At 62.8% G+C, this 19,455-nt stretch overlaps 2 protein-coding genes across 2 annotated transcripts in view; one reads left to right on the top strand and one right to left on the bottom strand.

Moving 5' to 3' along the window:
• The window catches only part of ZNF623 (zinc finger protein 623), a 246,494-nt gene that overhangs the window by 102,429 nt on the left and 124,610 nt on the right, over positions 1-19,455 (bottom strand). The gene's annotated exons all lie outside the window — the stretch shown is intronic.
• ZC3H3 (zinc finger CCCH-type containing 3) overlaps positions 1-19,455 on the top strand; it is a 61,786-nt gene that overhangs the window by 12,964 nt on the left and 29,367 nt on the right. The window contains exon 4 of the mRNA XM_068983685.1: positions 12,175-12,328. Within this exon, the coding sequence (XP_068839786.1) occupies positions 12,175-12,328 (154 nt within the window). The remainder of the gene's footprint in view (positions 1-12,174; positions 12,329-19,455) is intronic.

Raw genomic sequence — 19,455 nt, forward strand, 5'->3', positions numbered from 1 at the left:
ACACACACACACACACACACACACACACACTCTGCAAATATTGGTGCATGACATATGCAAACATGTTTACTTTTATAAGTAAACAACAAAGTATTGTAAACAATCCAAAAAAAGCCATTTTGTATTATGGTTAGATTTTTTTTTTTTGTATCTAGCAAATAGTTGCTTTTAGAAAAGGGCAACCTGAAATTGTCCTTGTAAGAAGAGATTTTCTGTTCACAATAAACCACAGTTTGGTGTATTTTGTGTATTTGGGTTTTAATCCAGTCTCTTCCTATGTGCTTTTTCTTTGCTGTACCTATTCTGTATTTTTTTTCTTTTTTTTTCTTCTTTTGGATGTATATGTTTAAATTCCATTTTTTCCTCCATTAGCTTGTTATATCTCCTTTTATTTTTCTTTCAGTCGCATTGTACGTTTTTGAGTCTATTATCGGGTCTTGGAAATTGCCGTCTGACGCCTCCCCAGACAGCATAAGAAGCTTATCCCCCTTGTTTCTTCTCTTCCATCAGACGTGCTGGAACTACCATGATTTTAATTCTCCATGTGTTTTAGACCCTAGAAAGCATTGTATATGGTCAGCCTTGACCTGGACTCACCTACGTATTCATTTTCCCATTTCGTTTCATTTCTTCCTTGCCTTGCGTTGAGAAACACCTCTTGAGATTTCCTGTGATGTTGCAGCCATGCTGGGGGCCATTGCTCTCAGTGGATGGTTATCCGAAGGCTTCCTCTCTGGAGAGCGATTTTGCGTGGGAGGCTGTGGGGCTCCGGGGGGAGGCCTGGCCATTGCCGGCTGGCCCTGCTCTCCTGTGGGGTCCACTGTCCCCTTCTGGCTGCGGAGCTCTCTCCATCTCTGGTTTTCAGCAGGTGTATGACGGTGTGCTTCCCGCGTGCTTTATTTATCATGCTTAGGTGAATCGCGGCTTGATGGTTTTCATCAGTTTTGGTCTAGCTGAGAGCTGAGCGCCTCAGTGCACACTCCTCTGGGCCGCCCGAGTGTGGTGAGGCCTCTGCTGGCACTCACCCCGGGAGGGCAGGGGTCTCTGCTCCACGGTGCCTGGGGGCTGGGCCGGTGGGGCTCAGGCTTCTGGGCAGCTCGCTCCCGTAGCTTGTGGGGAGGAGCAGGACCTGGTGCCATGCGGCCCCCAGCTCCATGCGCCCGAGGCCCTGTCTCTCCCTGTGGGGTGGGGAAGGGGCCCTGGGCAGGAGGCGCTGCCGCCCCAGAGCCAGTGGGCAGTGACCGCTGGTGTGCTTGCTTGGAGCCCCCAGGACTGTGCCCATGTCATCCACCCCAGCCCTGGGGCCGTATCGGCACAAATGGAGCCCGCTCAGGACAGGCCCCAAGTGCGGGCCTCCCCCGGTCTGAGCTGAGACCCTCTGCTTCCCACGCTCTGGTGCCCCACGGGTTACTCTGCTGCGGGAGGGACTCGGGCTGAGGCCTCAGCTGTCCTGGGAAGGCGGGGCCCGGTATCCCTCTGCAGGGGGACTGCGCCTTTTCCGCTGTCGGAGCATCTGCACAGACCACGTGACCCTGGGCGGGCACCGGTGTCGTCAGGGCCCTCTACTCTTGGTGGCCCTCCTGCTTTCTTGTCTCCTCTGGTGTCTGTGGGAGGTGAGCCTGGGCTCCCCAGACTAACCGTTGCCAGGCTGATGCCAGGCTGAAAAGGCCTTCCTGCCCAGCGCGACCTCTGGTGCCACTTGAGCATCACCTGTGTGGCCCGGGGCCCTCAGTGCTCCCAGGGATCCTTCTGGTTCCAGGTTTGGTCCTAATGCATACAGTTGATGGGATTTGCAAAGAAAGTCTATAGTTGCGCACAGCGACTGCAGATCCATCAGCTTCTGACCATGAGACGTGCAGGTGCTTGTTGCTCTGCCCCTGTGTCTTCTCCCGGCCCCCTGGCATCTCGCGCTCGACAGTCCTCAGGAGTCTGCAGTCCCGCTGCTGGTGGTCCGGGCGGTGTCAGGACAGGGTCCAGCCCAGGGCAGTGGCAGGTCCCTCCTGTGGGGTTTCATGGGTGGGAGCAAGCCGCTGTCCTCCCCACCTCCTGTGCCCCCTGGCAGCTGACCCTCGGGTATGTGCTCGGGCAGGCCCCGGGGGTTCTGGCCCAGGGTCTCTGGGGGCCTGTCCTCACCTGCTACAGCTGTACGGCACCCCCCCCAGGTGCGCTGAGGTAGTCAGCGTGCTCCCGGGCGTCCACCGGGTGGGGCTGGGCTGGGCTCTGGTTCGTGGTGTGCTCACTCCCTCACTTTGCATTGGTTTTGGGTGGCAGGGGCCTGGGGGCATGGTGCTCCTCCTGGTGCTCCTGCCCGCCTGGCTGAGGAGAGTCTGAGAGTCTGGGGGGCCAGTGCCTGGGCCATCAGCCTGGCCCCGATCGCTCCGCCCTAGAGAGGCGCACGTCCGGCAGGGCCTCTGGGGGTCCAGACAGGGCCTCTGGGTGCCATGGGCCTGGGGCAGGGCCCAGCCCCCCACATTTGCGGGCTGCTTGCTGTCCTTCTCTGGAGCACGGCGCTTTCTGAGCCAGTTCAGAGCTGTTTTCTCCTCACGGTGTGCCCCAGGCCGTGCAGAGCCCCAGGCTCTGGCCCCTGTCCACCTGACTGCCTTTGCACATCGGCGGCGGCCTGTGCGGAGCCTGTTCTCCATGGTGCTGGGTGTGACAGTGGCTGCTGCTCCAAGCGCTGGGCATTGGTGGGCCCTGGCGGCTGGCACCCAGCAGGGGGCATCCTGTGAGGCAACACGTGCTGGGGCGGCGCGGCTGAGCCTGTCTGTCTGTCCATCCGGCCGTCCCAGGGTGCAGGGGCGAGTGCCTTCAGAGCCGCTCGCTCCCCCACACCAGCAGCGGCTCAGCCACCTGGTCCTGATACATCGCGGGCGGCAGAGGTATGTGGGGTGGACAGTAGGGCCTGGGGTTTTGGGGGAGAGACGGCGTACTTCGCTGTGTGCAGGAGACGGGAGGCAGGCCCTGGCCCTGCGAGCAGACCCACACTCCCAGCCCTGGTGCCGCCATGGAGCCTGGGGGGTACCGGCGGGAGGGTGGGGAGGAGCAGGCCGGGCCCACGGCTCCCAGCGCGTCCGGGGTGAGCCTTGCTGAAGCCACGCTGTGCAGCGAGTCACCAGCACCACGTGTTCCCATCTCTGCTCATCTGCACCCGTGTAGAGTCTGGAATGTTGGAATAGGGGCGGACTCGCCCTCAGGACCTGCCCTCCTGAGCTCGGGCACCCCGACTGCCCCTACAGAGTGCGGTACTGGCAGGCCCTGTGACCTGGGCATCAACAGTGAGGGGTGGCCTTCCCTCCCTCTGGGCACCTTTGCCTCCGGCTGCAGACGGCAGGGCTGAGCCTCACGTCAGGCGGCGCCCTCTGCTGGAGAGCCCACCAGCCTCAGGCAGACCAGCCTGGGGCACCCACCACCCTGAGACTGGGAGGCCTCTGCTCTGGGCCTCTGCCTGCCCAGCCCCCTCCCACCCCTCCTCCCCCCTTGCCAGCCACAGAGGCCCAAGGCCCTGTCTTCAGAGGTGTGTGGGGCTGCAGCCTCCTGCAGCCTTACCCTGGCCCTAGCAGCGTGCTTTCTGCGGGTGGAGCCTGGGAGCTGTCCCTGAGCAGGGCTGCTGGGCCAGAGGACCCTGAAGGGGCCCAGGCCCAGGCTCCTCCCTGAGGGCTCAGAGCTGAGGGTGGGGGGCCCCTGGTCCACTTCCTGGCCAGCCCGTGCTGCCCTCCCGCCACCTCCACGGTTGGCAGGGCGGCACATGGCAGCGGGCCTCCTCTGGCCAGTGAGACCCAGTGGCTCTGCTGCCTTCCCGCCTCCGCCGCCGCGCCCCGTCTCCAGCTCGTCTGTGGCTGGGCCGGCTGGCTCCAGGGCTGAGTGAGGCCAGATCTGCCCTGCACCCAGGTGCCCTCAGGCCTGCTCGCTGCCCCTGGGCTGCAGCTCTGCTCCTCTGGCCACCAGATAGGACAGGTGAGTGGCCAGGAGAATCTGGGTAGCCTGGCACTTGTGAGGACACATGTGGTTTTCTCTCCGTGGTCACTGCTTTTTATAGCAAGGTTATTTCCAGGCTCTCTCAGAAGCATCTTGTCTCTGGCCCCGACTCTGAGGAAGCTAAGGGCTGGGCGCCCGAAGGGCCAGGCTGTGGCTAGGAAGAGCGCTGTCCTCGCCCGGGCCACCGGCTCTGGGCCATGTAGTGGGACTGAGATTCCTGGGGACGACTGAGGCCCGGTATCTGTCACACGTCTAGGGGCACACCCCGTGTCTGCTGGGTACCTCCCCCCCGCCGTGGGTGAGGATGGGGTTCTTGAGAGTGAGAGGGTGGAGGCGGGCATGTTGGTTGGCGCCTGTCCCATGGCGCTGTGCTTAGTATCTGGGCCAGCCCCGTGGAGAGAGCAGGTGTGTTCTGCACCACGTCCCCTGTCGCTCACACTTGGAATGTGGGCCTCTGTCCACCTGGGACTGGTGGGCACTTTCCTGCCACCAGAAACCTCAGCAGAAACTGCCAAGGTGGGGTGGGCCTTCACCTCCCAGGATTGGCTTTGTCCCTTCAGCTGACCTGGCTTGTTGGGGGCCCTGGTGCTGTCAGTGGGGTGTGGACAAGGCCCCTCCACTCCCTTGGTGGACCTGGGAGTCCCTGATGCTCCCTAGGGCTCTGGCCTTCTGGGGTCGCAGCCTGGTGGGGGAGCGGGTTCCCCCCCAGGCCATCTCCCTCTCCTGGCTTGCCTGGCCCAGGCTCCCAGATGGACAGACACAGGCGTGAGAAAGGCCTGCTGTCCTGTGTGGACGGAGACCATGTGCGCACAGACCCAGTGCGGGGCTAGGTGTTGGCTGGCCCCTGGTCCCCTGGGCAGTCAGGCCTTGGACCTCTGCAGGCAGACGCGTCAGCCCGGGACAGCCTGGTTCAGCCCGGGCAGGGGCTGCCTGGTCTCCTGTGGGGGGGAGCCCAGCCATGTCTGGACACTGCTCTCTGCCCACTTGGGCCTGGCCCTGTCTCTGGGGGAGTGGGGGGAGGGTGGGCTGTCTGCCTGGCCTGGATCCTGCCTTCCCTGCCTTTATTTGGGGCGCCTGGCCTTGGGGTGTGGCTGTCTCTTGCACCTGTGGGCCCTGCTCCCTGAGTTTGCCCCCATGCCGATCCCCAGCCACACACCGTGCTGTCTCCTCTGCCTTCTGGGGCGCGCCTCCCTGGAATGTGCTTGGGCTCCCTGCCCCCTGTGCCCAGGGCCTGCAGGTGGGGCGGGGGCTAGGAGGTGCTCCCTCCTCCATCCTTTAGAGTGATGCCTAAAGGGGTGGGAAGACCCACCCCCCATAATGTACAGCGACTGCCAGGGAGCACACTGCCCCCATTTCACACAGATGGGGCGGTGTCATCGTGCAATCGATGGCTCGTGCACGATAATTACAGGAACCGGCGGCTTGTGTTGCTTGAGTGAGTTTGAGAAGAGTAGGGTCTCAATCTTCCCTCTAATAGGGCCCTGACAGTCCCGGCGCTGTGCGTCTCTGGCTGACAGTGTCGTCATTAAACACCAGGTAGCGTGGGATGGCGGCGGCGGGGCCAGGCGGCAACAGGGCTGTCTGTCACCTCCCCGCTGCCCACGCTCCTCTGGGCAGGTGACGTGCGGCCCAGTCGGGCTGCCGCTGTGACTTGGTGATGGTAGTTGTTCACCGTGGCTGGTCCCTGGAGCAGGAGACAGGAAGCCTCGCGGGGCAAGACCCAGGCCCGCCTTTCCCCTCTCAGGGAATGATGTCCCTCCCCCTTGCTGACATGTGCCTGCAGCCTGCGTGTGAGTGAGCGAGTGTGTGAGTGAGCACATGTCCACGCATCCACTCCCTCCCCAGGGCCTCCTGTGCCTATGTGTGAGCGAGCGCGTGTGTGAGCGAGCGCGTGTCCACGCATCCACCCCTCTCCCCAGGGCCCCCTGTGCAGACTCTGGCCTGGAAGGCAGGGGTGGGTCCTCTGCGTGTCAGAGTCTGGCAGAGCCTCTCTGCAGCCTGCCTGAGCTGTTCCTGGGGGGCCTGCAGGAGGGCTGGCCCTGAGGGCACAGCTGGGTGCCATGGGAGCCGGGAGGGGCCTCGGCAGCCCCGTCCCTTCCCCCCATCCTCTACCCTCCCCCCCCTCCTCTCCCCCATACCCAGGCCCCTGTGTGGCTGCCTGCAGGGACGCAGCCGAGCCACTGACTGCGGCAGGGCTTGTCCACTGTTTGAAGTGCCAGCAGCCATCAGGCACAGGAAAAGTGGAGTGATTTATTAGACTCATAAAAATTCATACTTTGCGATCCCCGTCATCCCCCGTTTGAAGCTTGTTAGAGCGCTGGGGGCTGCGGTCCCTGGCAGCTCCCACTGAGCGAGTGCAGGGGCGGGGCGTCTGCCTCCTCCAGGAGAAGGCCCTCGCCAGTGCGGTTTGTCCTGAGGCTTTGTCTGTCCTCCTGTGGTGGGAGCGGGAGGGCCAGGCCTGGTCACCGCACGCCCTGCACCTGCAGGTCCTGGGCTGGGACCGGCCAGAGCACTGACTGCAGTGGGCCCAGGGTGGCACCACATGAGCGCTGTCCCGGTGAGGACTGGGGGCGCAGGGAGCCTGCAGGGCGAGGTGGAGATCTGGGGTGCTGGGGGAGGTGTGGGTGCAGGCGCAGGTTGCAGTGTGTCTCTGGCTGTCTTTATGGTTGGAGCCGTGTGTCTTCTAGGCTGATGTCAAAGAGTTGAGCCCCTTTTTTGTCCTTCCTGAGAGACTCCTACACAGAGGCCCCTGGGCCTGGTGCCCGCCCTGGCCCAGCCTGGGTCCCTTCATGCGGGGCAAGGTGGGCAGGTCATTTTTCTTCTCGTCCTTAGGGCTGATGTGCCTGGCAGCTCTGCTGCACGGTAGGCACTGTGGATCCTCTGTGGAGGGGGTGGAGGGCAGAGGGTCCCCACTTCTCTTGACAAGGAGGCACCCCCTAGAGCCAGTCCTCCCTGGGTTTTCCCCTGAGAACTGAGGTCTGGGCGGGGTGAGGGGGCCCAGCCTCCTGCCATGACACTTGCTTTCATCCGCCTCTTTGCAGGCAGCGTCTCGCCGGCTCTGCTTTAGGTCCTGGACCTTCCGCAGGGTGTGTGGGGCCAGTGTGGGAGCTGCCCTGCCCCTGGCGTCTGCTGGGAGCACCCCTCTGGGAGCACCTCTGGCCTGGCAGCCGTCCCCCTGCTTCCCGCAGGTGGTGGAGCTTCTCCTGGTGGCCCTTGGGGTCTGCGCGCCCCTCCTCAGTCCTCCTGATGCTGTTGTGGTCTCACCATCTCCAGGACCATAGGCGTCACCAAGGGAACAGCTCAGACAGGCTGATGTTCAGAAAAGGTGGTGTCCAGAGACGACAGGGCCGTCGTTGGCGATCTGGCGGGCTCTTTTCTGCTGGCCAGGTGTGAGCCTTCCACCAGCCTCGAGGCAGCACAGGGCAGTCCCAGACTCTCTACCTGCCTGCAGGCCTCCCTGCTTCCCACTGTCCCAGGAGCCTTGGCCATGCCGTCCCCTCTGTCTAGACCCCACCCCACCAGCCAGCGATGTCATTGTGGGCATACTCCCTGAGTTCCCTGCCTTGTGATTCCTAAGCAGGCAGTTAGCTGGAGGGGCCTGTTCTCATGGAGGCTGGGGGTGGTCTGGGAGGCGCCCTAGGAAGAGGCGCCATGGGGAGCCCTGTTGGGAACTGTGGGCTTGAAAGCTCTTTCAGACCTCGGAACCCAGGAGGAGCAGGTTTGGGTGCTCGGAAGCTGCTTCAGTTGTTGGTGCCCACGCCCCAGTCAGGGGGAAGCTTCCCCCGATGTGGGGCCCTTGAGCAGGCTTAGGGAGTGGGGTGCAGTGCGGGCTGCTGGTGAGGCGACAGGCCAGTGGGACCCGCGCTACCGGGAGTGGAGGGCAGCTCCTGGGGCTCTTGAAAGCCTGAACCATGACGTGGCCTCTTGGCTGTCTTACCCCGGAGTTGGGGGTGTGAGGAAGTGTCAGGGCAGCTGCTGAGGAAGAGCAGGTTCGGTGACAGGGGGACTTTGAGTCACACAGGACTGGGCACAGGACACCCAGGCTGACAGGAGGCTCACCCCACAGCCTGCCGGCCGTGCTGCAAGACCCTGGGAGGCTGGGTGCTCGACTGACCCTGTCCACTGCATTCACTGGCGGGGCCTGGGGCCCCCTTCAGGAGCAGAGCTTGGTTTCTGGGGTGGGGTTATCGGTTCTCAGGCTGTGCCTGGCCCAGGCGCCTCGTGCGTCTGGTTCTGCCGAATCCCCTGCCTGGACGCCAGGCGGTGGCTGTGGCCCAGCTGTCCTGTTCTGCACCCCACTGAGCAGGAGGGCTGGAGGCGGCCCATGCTCTCCGGCTCGGCCTTCCCCGGTGGCGCTGAGCTGTCTCCTCGCTCTGCTGGCCCTCAGGTGCGAGGGTGGCACCCTTGGACTGCGTGGGAAGCCCAGCCGTGACTGTCTGCTTTCTTGGGTCTCTTCCACGGCCTGTTGTTCAGTCTGCCCATTCCAGAGGCCCCAGTGCCTGTGTGGACCTGGAAGCTGGTGCACGATGGGCCGCGGGACCTGGGGCCCAGTCAGGGAAAGTCTGGCGACAGGCCTCTGGTCCACGCTCCTCAAAGTCCCAGATCCGCCTTGCCGCCCCCGCCCCGCCTTTCCTGACGGCGCCCACCCAGCCTCATTGGGATGTCCGGAGCTGACTGGCCAGTGGGCTGTCAGGGGTTCCTCCTGCCGCCTCGTGCTCCCATCAGCAGCCCCAGGCAGCCTCTGCTCAGAGGCGCTCCGGTTCTAGCTCCTCTTCACTCGTTAAAACAGTCGTGAAATCAGCTCGTTTCCTCCTAGTTCTCGCCCTTTGAAGTTCCATAAAAGCCTGAACTCCCTCTCAACCCCAGTCCGCAGTGACAGAGCGAGGGCCTGCCCTCCGTCCGGTGGCTCTGCTGTCTGTGGTGCTCGTTGAGGGGGGGTGGGGGCCAGGGTCAGCTGGAGGCCGGGCTGCTGTGGACGGTGCTGCCCGATGGCCACCCCGAGCGTTGGCTTTCCCCCGTTCCCAGACGGCCGGGCCCTGCAGCTGGCCTCCCTGGCAGCAACCCCCGCCCCCCTCCCCCCCCCCGCCCCAGCCATGAGCTCGGTGTGCGGGGCCAGGGCCAAGCTGATGGATGGGCTCATACCCATTCAGATATGATGCCAGCAGTTTTTTTGTAGTTTGTCTTCCATTGCGGTAGTAAAGTTTTTAATTAGGGAAGCTAATGAGATCGATTAGTCATTAGAAGTGACCTCTGCACAGCGGGGTGGAGAGGGCTGTGTGTGTGGGCCTGATAACGCGGCGCCCGGGCGTCGTTGGCAATAAAGGCGCGAAGGGTTTGATTTGAGTGAAATGTGCCACGGGGAATACATCATGCGGAGAAAAAAATTACAGCCCTGGGAGTCTGTAATGAAGGGAATTAAACCAACATCCTATCTAAATAACATGATTATCTACACAGACCTCAGCCAGCCAGGAGGAAGGGGAGAGCCTGCTGCCTGGTGGGGCTGTGCTGGGCTGGGCTCAGGTGACCCTGCCTGCGCGAGGAGCATGCTGCCTCCTGGAGACCACACCCGCCGCTCTGCCTGCGCACAGGCTTTGGGGCTGCCGGGCCTCCCGCCCCAGCTTTCTGGCCCCTGTGTGGCATGTGCGGTCTTAGGAGCCCCCAGTCCTACCACCCCTAGGACGAGGGTGGCACGCCACCCGTCTCTCCGCCTTGCTGAGCTCATGCCCTGGACGGGCGCCCTGGACAGTCCTCTCTGGGGCCGTTGTCAGGCTTGTCCACCCCTGGGCCCATGCTTCCCACGGGAGAGCGGGAGGGTCTGCAGGCCCAGGCCGGGGGCCGTAGCATGCTGTGGGGGCGGGGCACGGGCTCTGTGCTCTTCCCTTGCCTCTTGGATCTGGAGGGCGGAGGTGTGACACGGGAGATGTCTGGAGAGTGACAGTGAGCCTCTTAAGAGGGAGGGTCTACTTTATTAGTTTGTGTGTTTTTGGAAGTGGTAATGGGGCACCAATAAGGAAAATGCAGTAAGTTGATGATAAAGTTGCTCTCATAGTAGGGCTGCATTGCAAAGAGATGTGAATATCAGTGCTTTTTGCAGGCGGTTAGGGCCAGGCCCGGAGGCTGTGTCTCAGTCCCTTGGGCGATGGGGACTAGGGGCTTCCTGAAGGAGGTGGCACCTGGTGGAGCAGGGAGGGGATGGGAGAAGGGGGCCTGCATCTGGTCGAGGGGGCGGAGCATGGGATGGAAGCAGCCAGGCTGGGGCGGGCCTGCTCAGGGCCCAGCGCCCATTCCCACTCCACATAACCGTGCCCTGGGCTGCAGAGCAGGGCACCCCTGGGCTCTGCGGTGCGTGTCACAGCCCCAGCTGGTGGGTGGTGGCCGCTGTGGGGGTCAGAATGGGGCGGGGGGTGGGCAGCCCTGCTGGAGGGGACAGGCAGGGGTCTGTCCAGGTGCAGAGGCTCTGTGAGCAGGGGGCTGGGGTGGGTTTGGAGGCCATGAGGTCAATGTGGGGCTTGATGATAACTCAGAGGAATTCTCATGTTTCTGAGCTCATAGTTGGAACAAGCTATTATTGATTTTCGTTGGTCTCTCCTTGTTTGTAAGACCTTGAAAATTCAATTCAACAAACATTTATTTATTGATACCCAGGGTATGTTGGGTTGTGTGTGGTGTGGGGCTGCCCGAGGCTGCAGACCCGCCCACTCGGTCACTCACCAGGACTGGGCCCCCAGGGGAGAACGAGCTCCCCTCGTTCTCCGTGACCCCTCCTTAGCTTCCGTCCTTGCGAGGAGACAGGCAGATGGAGACAGGTGGGGCGGGATGCCGGCCCGGCCTTGCCCCGACTTCTGTGGACCCCCCTGGTGGGCAGTGGTTGTGGATCCCTGCCATCAGTCCCGGGGAGCAGAGGCATCCCGCGCCCTCAGCATTCCCTGGGCCTTGCAGCCCACACCTAACCTGACCCGGCTGGGTGCGTGGAGCCTGCACTTTCCTCTGTTGTGGAGGCTGCTAGGAGGGCCTGGAGTCCGTGCTGCGTCCTGGCCGTCTCACGTGGAAAGGCGGGGCATCTGGACAGGGAGGCATACTGCCCGTTCCAAAGGCTGTGCAGGTACAGTCACTTCGCTGGGTGGGCGGGTGGGCCTGGAGAAGAGGTCCAGGCTGAGGTGCTGATTGCTGACAGGGGAGGACTGGTTGTGACTTGGTGGGCTGTTGTGTTCCCAGCTCTGGGAGATGGTTTTTAGTTAGTTACCATCACCATTCACAGAGCAGTAACTGCTTCCTGTGGGGTTTGCAGGTGCTGGGAAGATGTGTCCTTGGCCCAGGGGAGTAGGTTCAGGTCAGGACGCACTGGTTTGTGCCACTGGACAGTGGGGTGGCTGGGCACCGCCGGGACTGGCATAAAGCAGCGAGGCACGTGGGGCCCTGTGGGGCCGCGCCCGCTCCTGGGCCATGCCGGGCCCAGGCGGCCTTCAGCTGAGGGTTAGCTGATCCTTGCCCTTCCTTGTGCTGGAGTTCTGGTGGTGAGACCAGTGCATTTTCCTGGCGCCCCCGTGTGTCCATCCCCCCTAGCTGTGCTGCCCAGAAGTCACCCGCTGCGGGGGTGGTGGTTGTAGCCCCCTTCCAGGCAGAGCCCTGGGCTGCGTGCAGGCATGTGGAAGTGGGCCCCAGGAGAGGCGCCCTTGGGAACCTGGGCCCGAGCTGCCGGGCCTGAGTGCTGGCTAAGCCACGAGGGGTGGCAGCGCTGCGTTAGCTTTAATTATCTGGGCAGTTAGAGCCGTGCGTTACGGAAGGTGGGAATTAGATGCGTTCCTTGAAGCCATGGAGAAATTGCTGGCTATCAAGTTGAGGGAACTGGGGCAAAACAGATCCCTGTTAATTGCATGAAACCTTCAGCAAGGAGGAAAGCTGTGGTGTATATCACTCTGCAAAATGTTATGGAAACGGAAGTGATTAAGGACATAAATCTGCATGGATGCAGGGGGCGGGTGAGGGTGGCCAGGGAGATGAGTGCCTTGCACCCCAGCCTCCGCGGCCCACCCACGGCCCCTCCTCAATGCCCACGGGAGCTGGGCCTGCCCTGCTGCCGGCTCTGGCTGCAGGAGCTGCTGGGTTCCCCGGAGTGGGGTGGGTGTGGGCAGGGTAGATCGAGCAGTGGGCAGCTCCCCCACCTCCCCTGACCACTGTGTCTGGGTCTCCCTGCAGCCTCCAGCCTGCATGGCCAGCGGCCCCCTCCCACCAGCAAAGTGATCAAGACGCGCTACCGCATCGTCAAGAAGACCCCGACCTCACCTCTCAGCACCGCCCCCAGCCCCCCGGCCCCCCCGTCCTGGCGGGCCCGGCGGCTCTCCCTATCCAGGTAAGAGGCCTGCGCCTAGTGGGCTCCAGAGGCCGGGGTGGGCTGGAGGGCCTCAGGGCCTGAGCACACCTCCTCAAGTGCTCAGTCTGTAGTTGTTGGCTAATTTTTTCACCCAGCAATTTCTGCACAAGTCATGTGGCCAACCTGTGTGTGCCACGCACTCGTGCATCCTCACGCTCCCTGTCCTGTTATTAGCAAGCCGCTGGAGCTGGTCTGGGAGCAGCCACGGCCCGGACTGTTGAGGCCACACCACACTGGGTGTCCCTCAGGGAGAAGCTTCTGGTGAGAGAGGCTGGGCCAGCTTTCTGTCCTACGGTGATTGTCAGGGGTGGGAGGCGAGGCTACAGCCTGCTCCACCTGCAGGCCCCAGGGGCCTGCTGCTCGCGAGGGCTGTGGCCTGGCTCTGGGCGGTCTTTGGCTGAGGGCGTGTGCAGACTGGGTGGCCGTGGGAGAGGAGCTGGGGACCTGTTGGCCCGCGGTAGGTGTGCCAGGAGGTCAGCCTGCCCAGGCGGTCAGCAGTGCCCACCACCCTCCTCCCTCCTGCTAGGCCAGACGAAACTTGGCCCTGCTGCCGGCTTTTCTGGAGGCGATAGCTGGAAGTATATTTTAAATTAATTTTACTGTACTTTTTGTAATATTTTTGTTTTAAATAGATTTATAAGCATCTTGGGGGCTATTTCTACAAATTTATGAAGATAATTTTCACTCTCTCGATAAGGTTAAATTTACACCTGCTATTTCCATATTAATTCACAGTGCTAAGTGGGTCTAATTTTCTTCCGTTCTCCTATCTGGTGAGCATGGCCTTTCCTAATGCAATTTCCCCCTCACTAAATCACTGTGATCGGGAGTCATGATCGAGCTAAATTAACTTAAATTAATTTACTTAATAAGAGCCCCAGATCATCGTGAATGAGGTTCAGATTTATTGATTCTTGTTCCCGCCTCCCCCCCTGCAATTGGTGTCCGGCCACCTCGGCAGCCCAGGCCTGGCCCCACCTCTGCCGGGGCTGTGTGACTTGTCAGGAGGCGCCAGCGGGCCTCTCCTTCTGGCTCCTGGGGTCACGGGAGCCCAGGTGTGGATCCAGCTGGGCCAGTATTGAGTGCTGAGTGTGCCAGGCTGTGATGGGGTCACTGATCAGAAATGAGCGCCAGGCTTAAGGGGCAGGGTTCTTGAGGGGGGAGGTGGCCAGGCGCGCCCCCGAGGCAGCCGCCGCCTCAGTTTCAGCCAAGTGTCCAGCCCCTCAGGCGGAGGATGGCCCAGTCAGCAGCAGAACCTGGGCTGTGCCTCCCCTTCAGCTCTGGGGACTGGTGGGGCTGCTGCGTGGACAGGTAGTGGGGTCCACATTTGGGTCAGGTGCACAGCACGGGCTGCTGGGACAGGCCCAACCAGCCTGGCCGCCAGCCCCTCGGCCACTGCCTGCCTGAAGCTCCGCATCCCCGTCAAGGCGGTCCGGGCCTGGTGGGGAGGCTGGGTCGCCGCCCAGGAGCCTTGCCAGGTGCCTGGGGTGCCAGCCCCGCAGCTCTGGCCATGCTTGGTGGCTGCAGCTGCTCCAGCTCTCAGCAGCCCGGTGCGGAGGTGTGGCCAAGACACGTGTTCGCTGAGGGCGGGTGTGGGGCCTGCTTGGGGGCTGCTTCCCTGAAGGCCTTTCTGACCCTCGCCAGGCGCCTGGGAGGCCCCTGAACGTGGTCTGGGGGTGGGGGAGCTGAGTGGCCGGGAGGCCCAGGAAGTGTGGCTGGCAGTGGATGGGTTCCTGTGCCTAAGGTCACCTGTGCTCTGGCGGGGCCTCCTCCTCGGCAGAGTTGCCGCCCACCACTGCCCGGCCCGCCGTCAGCTGCTCACGCCCAGCTCAGCTTGTCAAGGCAGCAGGATGGGCCTGTCCCCGGAACCGGCGGCCACCTTGATGCCTGTCCACGTTGCTCCTTCAGTCCCTCAGAGTTGGGGCTGCCTGTGTGTGGCCGGCAGGTGATGGAGAGGCCCCAGGGCCTGCTGGCCTTGACCCTGACCTCTGTCCTGCAGCGGCAGCTTCCCCAGCTCTCCCTGGCAGAAGGAGGAGTTGGGATGATGACTGGGCTGAGGCCAGGATGGGCTCCTGGTCGCTGAGTGACCACGAAGCAGGGCTGTCCACCAGGCACCAGGCTGAGCCCAGGGACCAAGAGCTTTTCTCGGGCTCCTGATTGGTGCCCCAGGGAGACAGGACACCAGTGGCGGGCTGGCTGGCAGGCCCTGCTGTCCTGAGGTCTCAGGAGGGCATGTGGCCTCCGAACGCTGCAGCCTGCTCTCACCCCACCCGCTCATCCTCGGGAGGCAGCGGCCTCTCTGCCTGACCCCTGCCCTGCTGGAATCAGCAGGGTGGGTGTCCCCAGACCTGGCTCCTGGTGTCCAGGAAGTGACAGAGACGGCAGCATCCTTGGCTTCTGCCCCTGGAGGCCCGTGAGCCTCACTGTGACCTGACCCACATGCCGGCGTGGCCACCGCTGTTAGCGCTGTCCCGTGTACCAGGGCGCATGTCTGCCTCACGAGATGGCTTTGCATTTTGCCCCCTGATTTAGACAGAAACCTACCTACTCTGAGCCCCTGGTCAGTTTTGGCCTCATGTTGTGGGGGCTGAGGCCCACCTGGTAGCCTACATTTGCAGCAGGAGGCTGGGGTCCCCGCCCACCCCCGTTGTCTGCTCTGGAGGTGGAGGAGGTTCTGGTGCTGCTGTGGTGAGGCTCTGACTCCAAAAACACCTGAGAGGAAAGTCTGCTGGAAGTAGGGCCGTTAGCCCATCAGGTCCATCTGCTGGTCAGCCCTCATCCCATTGGGGCAGATGGAAGGTGGGAAGCCCCTGAACAGCAGCTCCTGGACATATGCCCTCCCAACCCGGACACTGCCCACCAGGCTCCCTAGACATGTGTCTGTCGTCACATTCAAAGCCCTCGGCTGCCCTGGCCAGGAGAGTGTGCAGAGGCCCGAGCAGGCGGGACACAGTGGCGTCTGCCCCTCCTGGGAGCGACGCTGGCATGAGTTACCCTCGGCGCTGTTCCATGCTGCTGTCCAGGCTGGCAGATGCCCCACTGGGGGGCTGCCTGGCTGTGGGGGCCACAGAGACTGGCCCTGCGGGCCCAGGCTGGTGCTCGCTCCAGAGGGGCTCACGGAGTGCGCCCCAGAGCTGAGGCTCACGCTGAGAGAGGGCTTAATTTTTTTATTCTAAGATTTGTGGATTTGCCATGCCCTCGCTGGCTTCCAGCAAGTTCATGAATCTGAACTGAAGCTGAGATGTGACTTATGTCCCTAAACGGCTTGTCACTTGTTTTCTCTCTGAATTCATCTGATGGGAAAGTGCGGAATAAACAGAAGCTGCTGTGCTTAAGCAGCCGCGTCTGCAGGCTGCGCTATCCTGACTACAAATGGTGCTGTCACTGGGCCTGCCGCCCGCCGTGCTGCCCTCTTTTATTTTATTTTTGTGTCTGTGCAGTAAATCTTAAGTAATCTCAAATGTATGACGAGGTTTGGGCCATGACTTTGAAGGCTCTAAAGTGCTTCTCCAAAGTGACACTTGTCGTCGTGAGGATGGGCAGCATCCCTGCGGGGACCATGGCTCCGCGCCGTCCCCTCAGCCGCCCTTCTGGGGGGCAGGCAGCCCCCTCGCCCCACCCAGCCTCCCCTCACCTGCCTTACCAGGGTGCTGGGCGGCCCGGGCTGCCACGAGCAGACGCTGCACGTGGGGCTGCTCACACAGATGTTGACTGCTCGGTCTGGAGCTGGACGTCTGAGGTCAGGGCCACCCCTCCTCCTGTGGCACACGGCCGCCTGCCTGCTGTGTCCTCACCTGAGAGGGAGACAGAAGCCCGGGTCTCCCGGGGACACTCATCCTGTCACGGGCCTGCCCTGATGACCTCGCCTCACTCTCGTGCACCCGTGTGTGCTAGGTCACCTCAGTCATGGCTGACTGCGACCCCGTGGCTGTAGCCCACCAGGCTCCTCTGTCCTCGAGATGCTCCAGGCAAGAACACTGGAGTGGGTTGCCACGCCCTCCTCCAGGGGATCTTCCCGACCTAGGGATTGACCCAGGTCTCCCGCATCGCAGGCTTTACCGTCTGAGCTGCCAGGCAAGCCCCATCTCACCCTCATCATCCCACAAACGCCCCGTCTCCAAACAGTGTCACACCGTGGCTAGGGCCTCAATATGGGAATTTGGGGGGACACAGCCTTGAGTCAGAGCAGGGGTGTCCTCTGAGGGCAGTGGGACTAGGGTCCCCACAGCCCCCCACCCTGCCCTGAAGGGTCTGTGGCACTTGGAGGAGCTCAGGGGGCACCCCTGGGGAAGCAGCACCCCCCCGAGCCCCACCCCAACTCCGGGGGGCCAGCCTGGGGGTGCGCAGAGGCCCTCCCAGCTCAGCCCAGGTGAGGCTCGCAGGGTGCCCCGGGCTGGGCAGCGGGGACCCCTCCCCCGAGGGGCTACCCACCGGCAGCCGTCCTGTGCCAGGCAAGTTCTCTGGTCAGAAGTCAGCTGAGAGTGAAGCGGAAGCTACCGTGGGTCGAGTGCCAGGAAGCACTGAGACTCGTCCAGGCTGACAGAGGTTGTGGGCCCAGAGGAGGCTTCTCTGGGCAGGGGCCGTGGGGTCAGTGAGGGCCACGTGGCAGGGGCTTCCCAGGGCGGGGACGTAGCCCAGGGTGTTTGCTCAGAGGGCAGTGGCCACGGGAGGTGCTGGGGGTGGGATAGGCCTGCTGCTGCACCTGCGGGGGCCGCAGCCTTCCTCCAGATGGCCCCCTCCCCAGGAGACTGCTATGTGCAGCCCTGGGTCACACACGGGGTGCCTTGTGCTGTGAGGGCGCCCGCCTGCCCTGGGGCAGAGCCTGGCTCCACCCAGCTGTGGCTCTGCCTACCCTGCCGCCAGTGAGTGGCCTGTAGGACAGCGGAGGAGGGCCCTGGGCCGAGCGCCACTCAGGCAGCTCCCACAGGGGCTCTGAAGGGGCCGTGCGAGTGGAATGCAGTTTTGAACTGGTCCTGCTACAGAGGGATGTGTCCGTTTCAAGCAGGGATAATGATGGGTGTGGGGGCGGGGCTGGTGATTTCGTGGGCAGTGGGCCATCGAGGTGGTCCTGGTTCCGTGTCAGAGGCAGTCTCTGCCCCCTCACTGGGTGCGTGAGATGCCAGGTAAGAGCACTTCCTTGGGGCGTTTGAGTGGGACAGGAGGGGCCCCCACACTCTGCAGGGCCTGCCGTGGCCCCCACAGGCTGCTCCCTCTGGAGACAGGCCTTCCACTTGGGCTGGAGATCGCGGGTGTTTGCACATGAGCCCTGGCTGAGTGTTTTCTCTCCTGGGTCGTCAGTGCCGCAGCTCAGTCCTGGCCAAACAGAGCAGGCACAGGGTCTGGTCCCCAGGCAGGTGGCTCTGGTGACGCCTCGCTGCCCCTGGGTCTCTGGAAGAGGAGCCAGTCCATGCCTTTCTCTTGTCCACTCAGTCCCCAGGTGCTCGTGGAGGGCCTGCCCTGTGTCAGGCCCCTGCTTGTCTGGAAGCTGTGGCCCAGTGGCCAACAGACTGTGTTGGGCCCCACCTGGGCGTGACTGCCGCCGAGGTCTCCGCCAGGCCTGGCTGTGCTGAGTGGAGGGGGCCAGGCACAGCTCTGTTCAGACGGTCACTGCCGGGCTGCAGCCCTGCTCCGTGGCTCGTGCCCTGAGTGGCCGCTTTATGTCAGCATGTTGGGGACAGTGCCCTGTTGCGGCTGACCCCCCGTCCACCCCAGGGGAGCTGTGAGCCAGGGGCTGTCGGGGAGAGGGCTGCGTCAGGAGGCAGGGTGGGGCTGGGCCGGTTGGCAGGGCGGGTTGGCAGGCAGTCGCCATGGGCTCATGGTCTCACTCTTGGTCCCTTTCCTAATCAGTTTCTAGCATGCAGTGTTTTGGGTAACTTTATTCTCACCTACACAGAAGCACAGAAGAGTTGCAATAATGATACGTGGAACCACAGTGTTCTTTGCCTGGGCACCCCGATTCTGGGCACCCCAATTCTGTGCACGCCGCTCCATCTGCTGCGCTGTCCCCTCTGCGGGGACGCCCTTCGGCAGGAGCCCTGTAGGTCCCTCAGGGTGTTTGTCGTGCCCAGCCGTGTGAGCGGCCTGTCCCTGCTGGGCCTCCTGCCCCGGGGGCGCGGCGTCCTGCAGGGAGCTGCCGCCCCTCCTCCCCATCGCACTGTATGTCCTTCTCGCATGCACTCGAGGTCCTCACTTGACAGACTGTGAGCTGTTACCGTTTGCTCCATTCTAACCGTCCATTTGCCTTCGCACTGGCCTGTGGAGGCCCCTCTGGGCTGCTCCGGCTCCCTCCATGTGGCACCGCCCCTCACCGAGCCTCCTTCGCCCGCACAGCAGAAGCTTCCAGGCTCACCTGGGACTTTGGCTCCGTGGGCCCGACTCCTGGGAGCCCAGTAGCTCCTGGTGGTTCTCAGCCGTGGGGGCTCTCTCGACGGTGCTGACGGGTGACGGGAGTTTGTCGAGGGGTCTGGGCGGGGTTGTGCCTCCTCCTCGCAGGCCTTCTGGGTTCCTGTCACAGCATGCTCTCAACGTGTATGGCTCTCTGGTGCTCTAACTCGCAGTCTCCTGGTCACCAGGGGTGTTGGACACTTAGGCACAGACGCTCGAGGCCCTTCCTGTCCCCTGTGTCTTTCGTGCTCACAGCCTGGGTCTGTTTTTAATGGCTGGTTTGTCTTCTGCTCCTGAGCCACGGGACCCATCCACTTGTGTAGGGCTCTGTGTCCAGCTTTTCCCACCTCGGAGCCTGGGGTGGGTCCACCAGGGCTCTCGACCCTCTGGGGGCTTGTGCCACCAGCCTTGGCCCCTGTTCAGCGTGAGGTCGCGGACCCCTCCCAGGGGCCCTTGCCTGGCCTGGCGGCGCTCTGCAGCATCGCCTGCCTCTCGCAGTGCCTTTGTGCTGGAGCCTGGCCTCTGCCCTCATGACAGACGCCTGTGTGCTCCGAGAACAGACTCTCCTGCGCCCGCGGGAGCCACCGAGAGCACGTCATGTGGGATCTGAAGAGAGAGGAAAGAAATCACAGCAGGAAGTTCAGCCTGCGGGTGACAGCAGGGGCGCAGAGGGGTTGCGAGACCAGAGCTCCTGGTGCCGAGCTTCAGAGGGGTTGGGGTGC

Source organism: Capricornis sumatraensis, chromosome 11 (assembly GCF_032405125.1).
Source record: "Capricornis sumatraensis isolate serow.1 chromosome 11, serow.2, whole genome shotgun sequence".
NCBI classification, from domain to species: domain Eukaryota; kingdom Metazoa; phylum Chordata; class Mammalia; order Artiodactyla; family Bovidae; genus Capricornis; species Capricornis sumatraensis.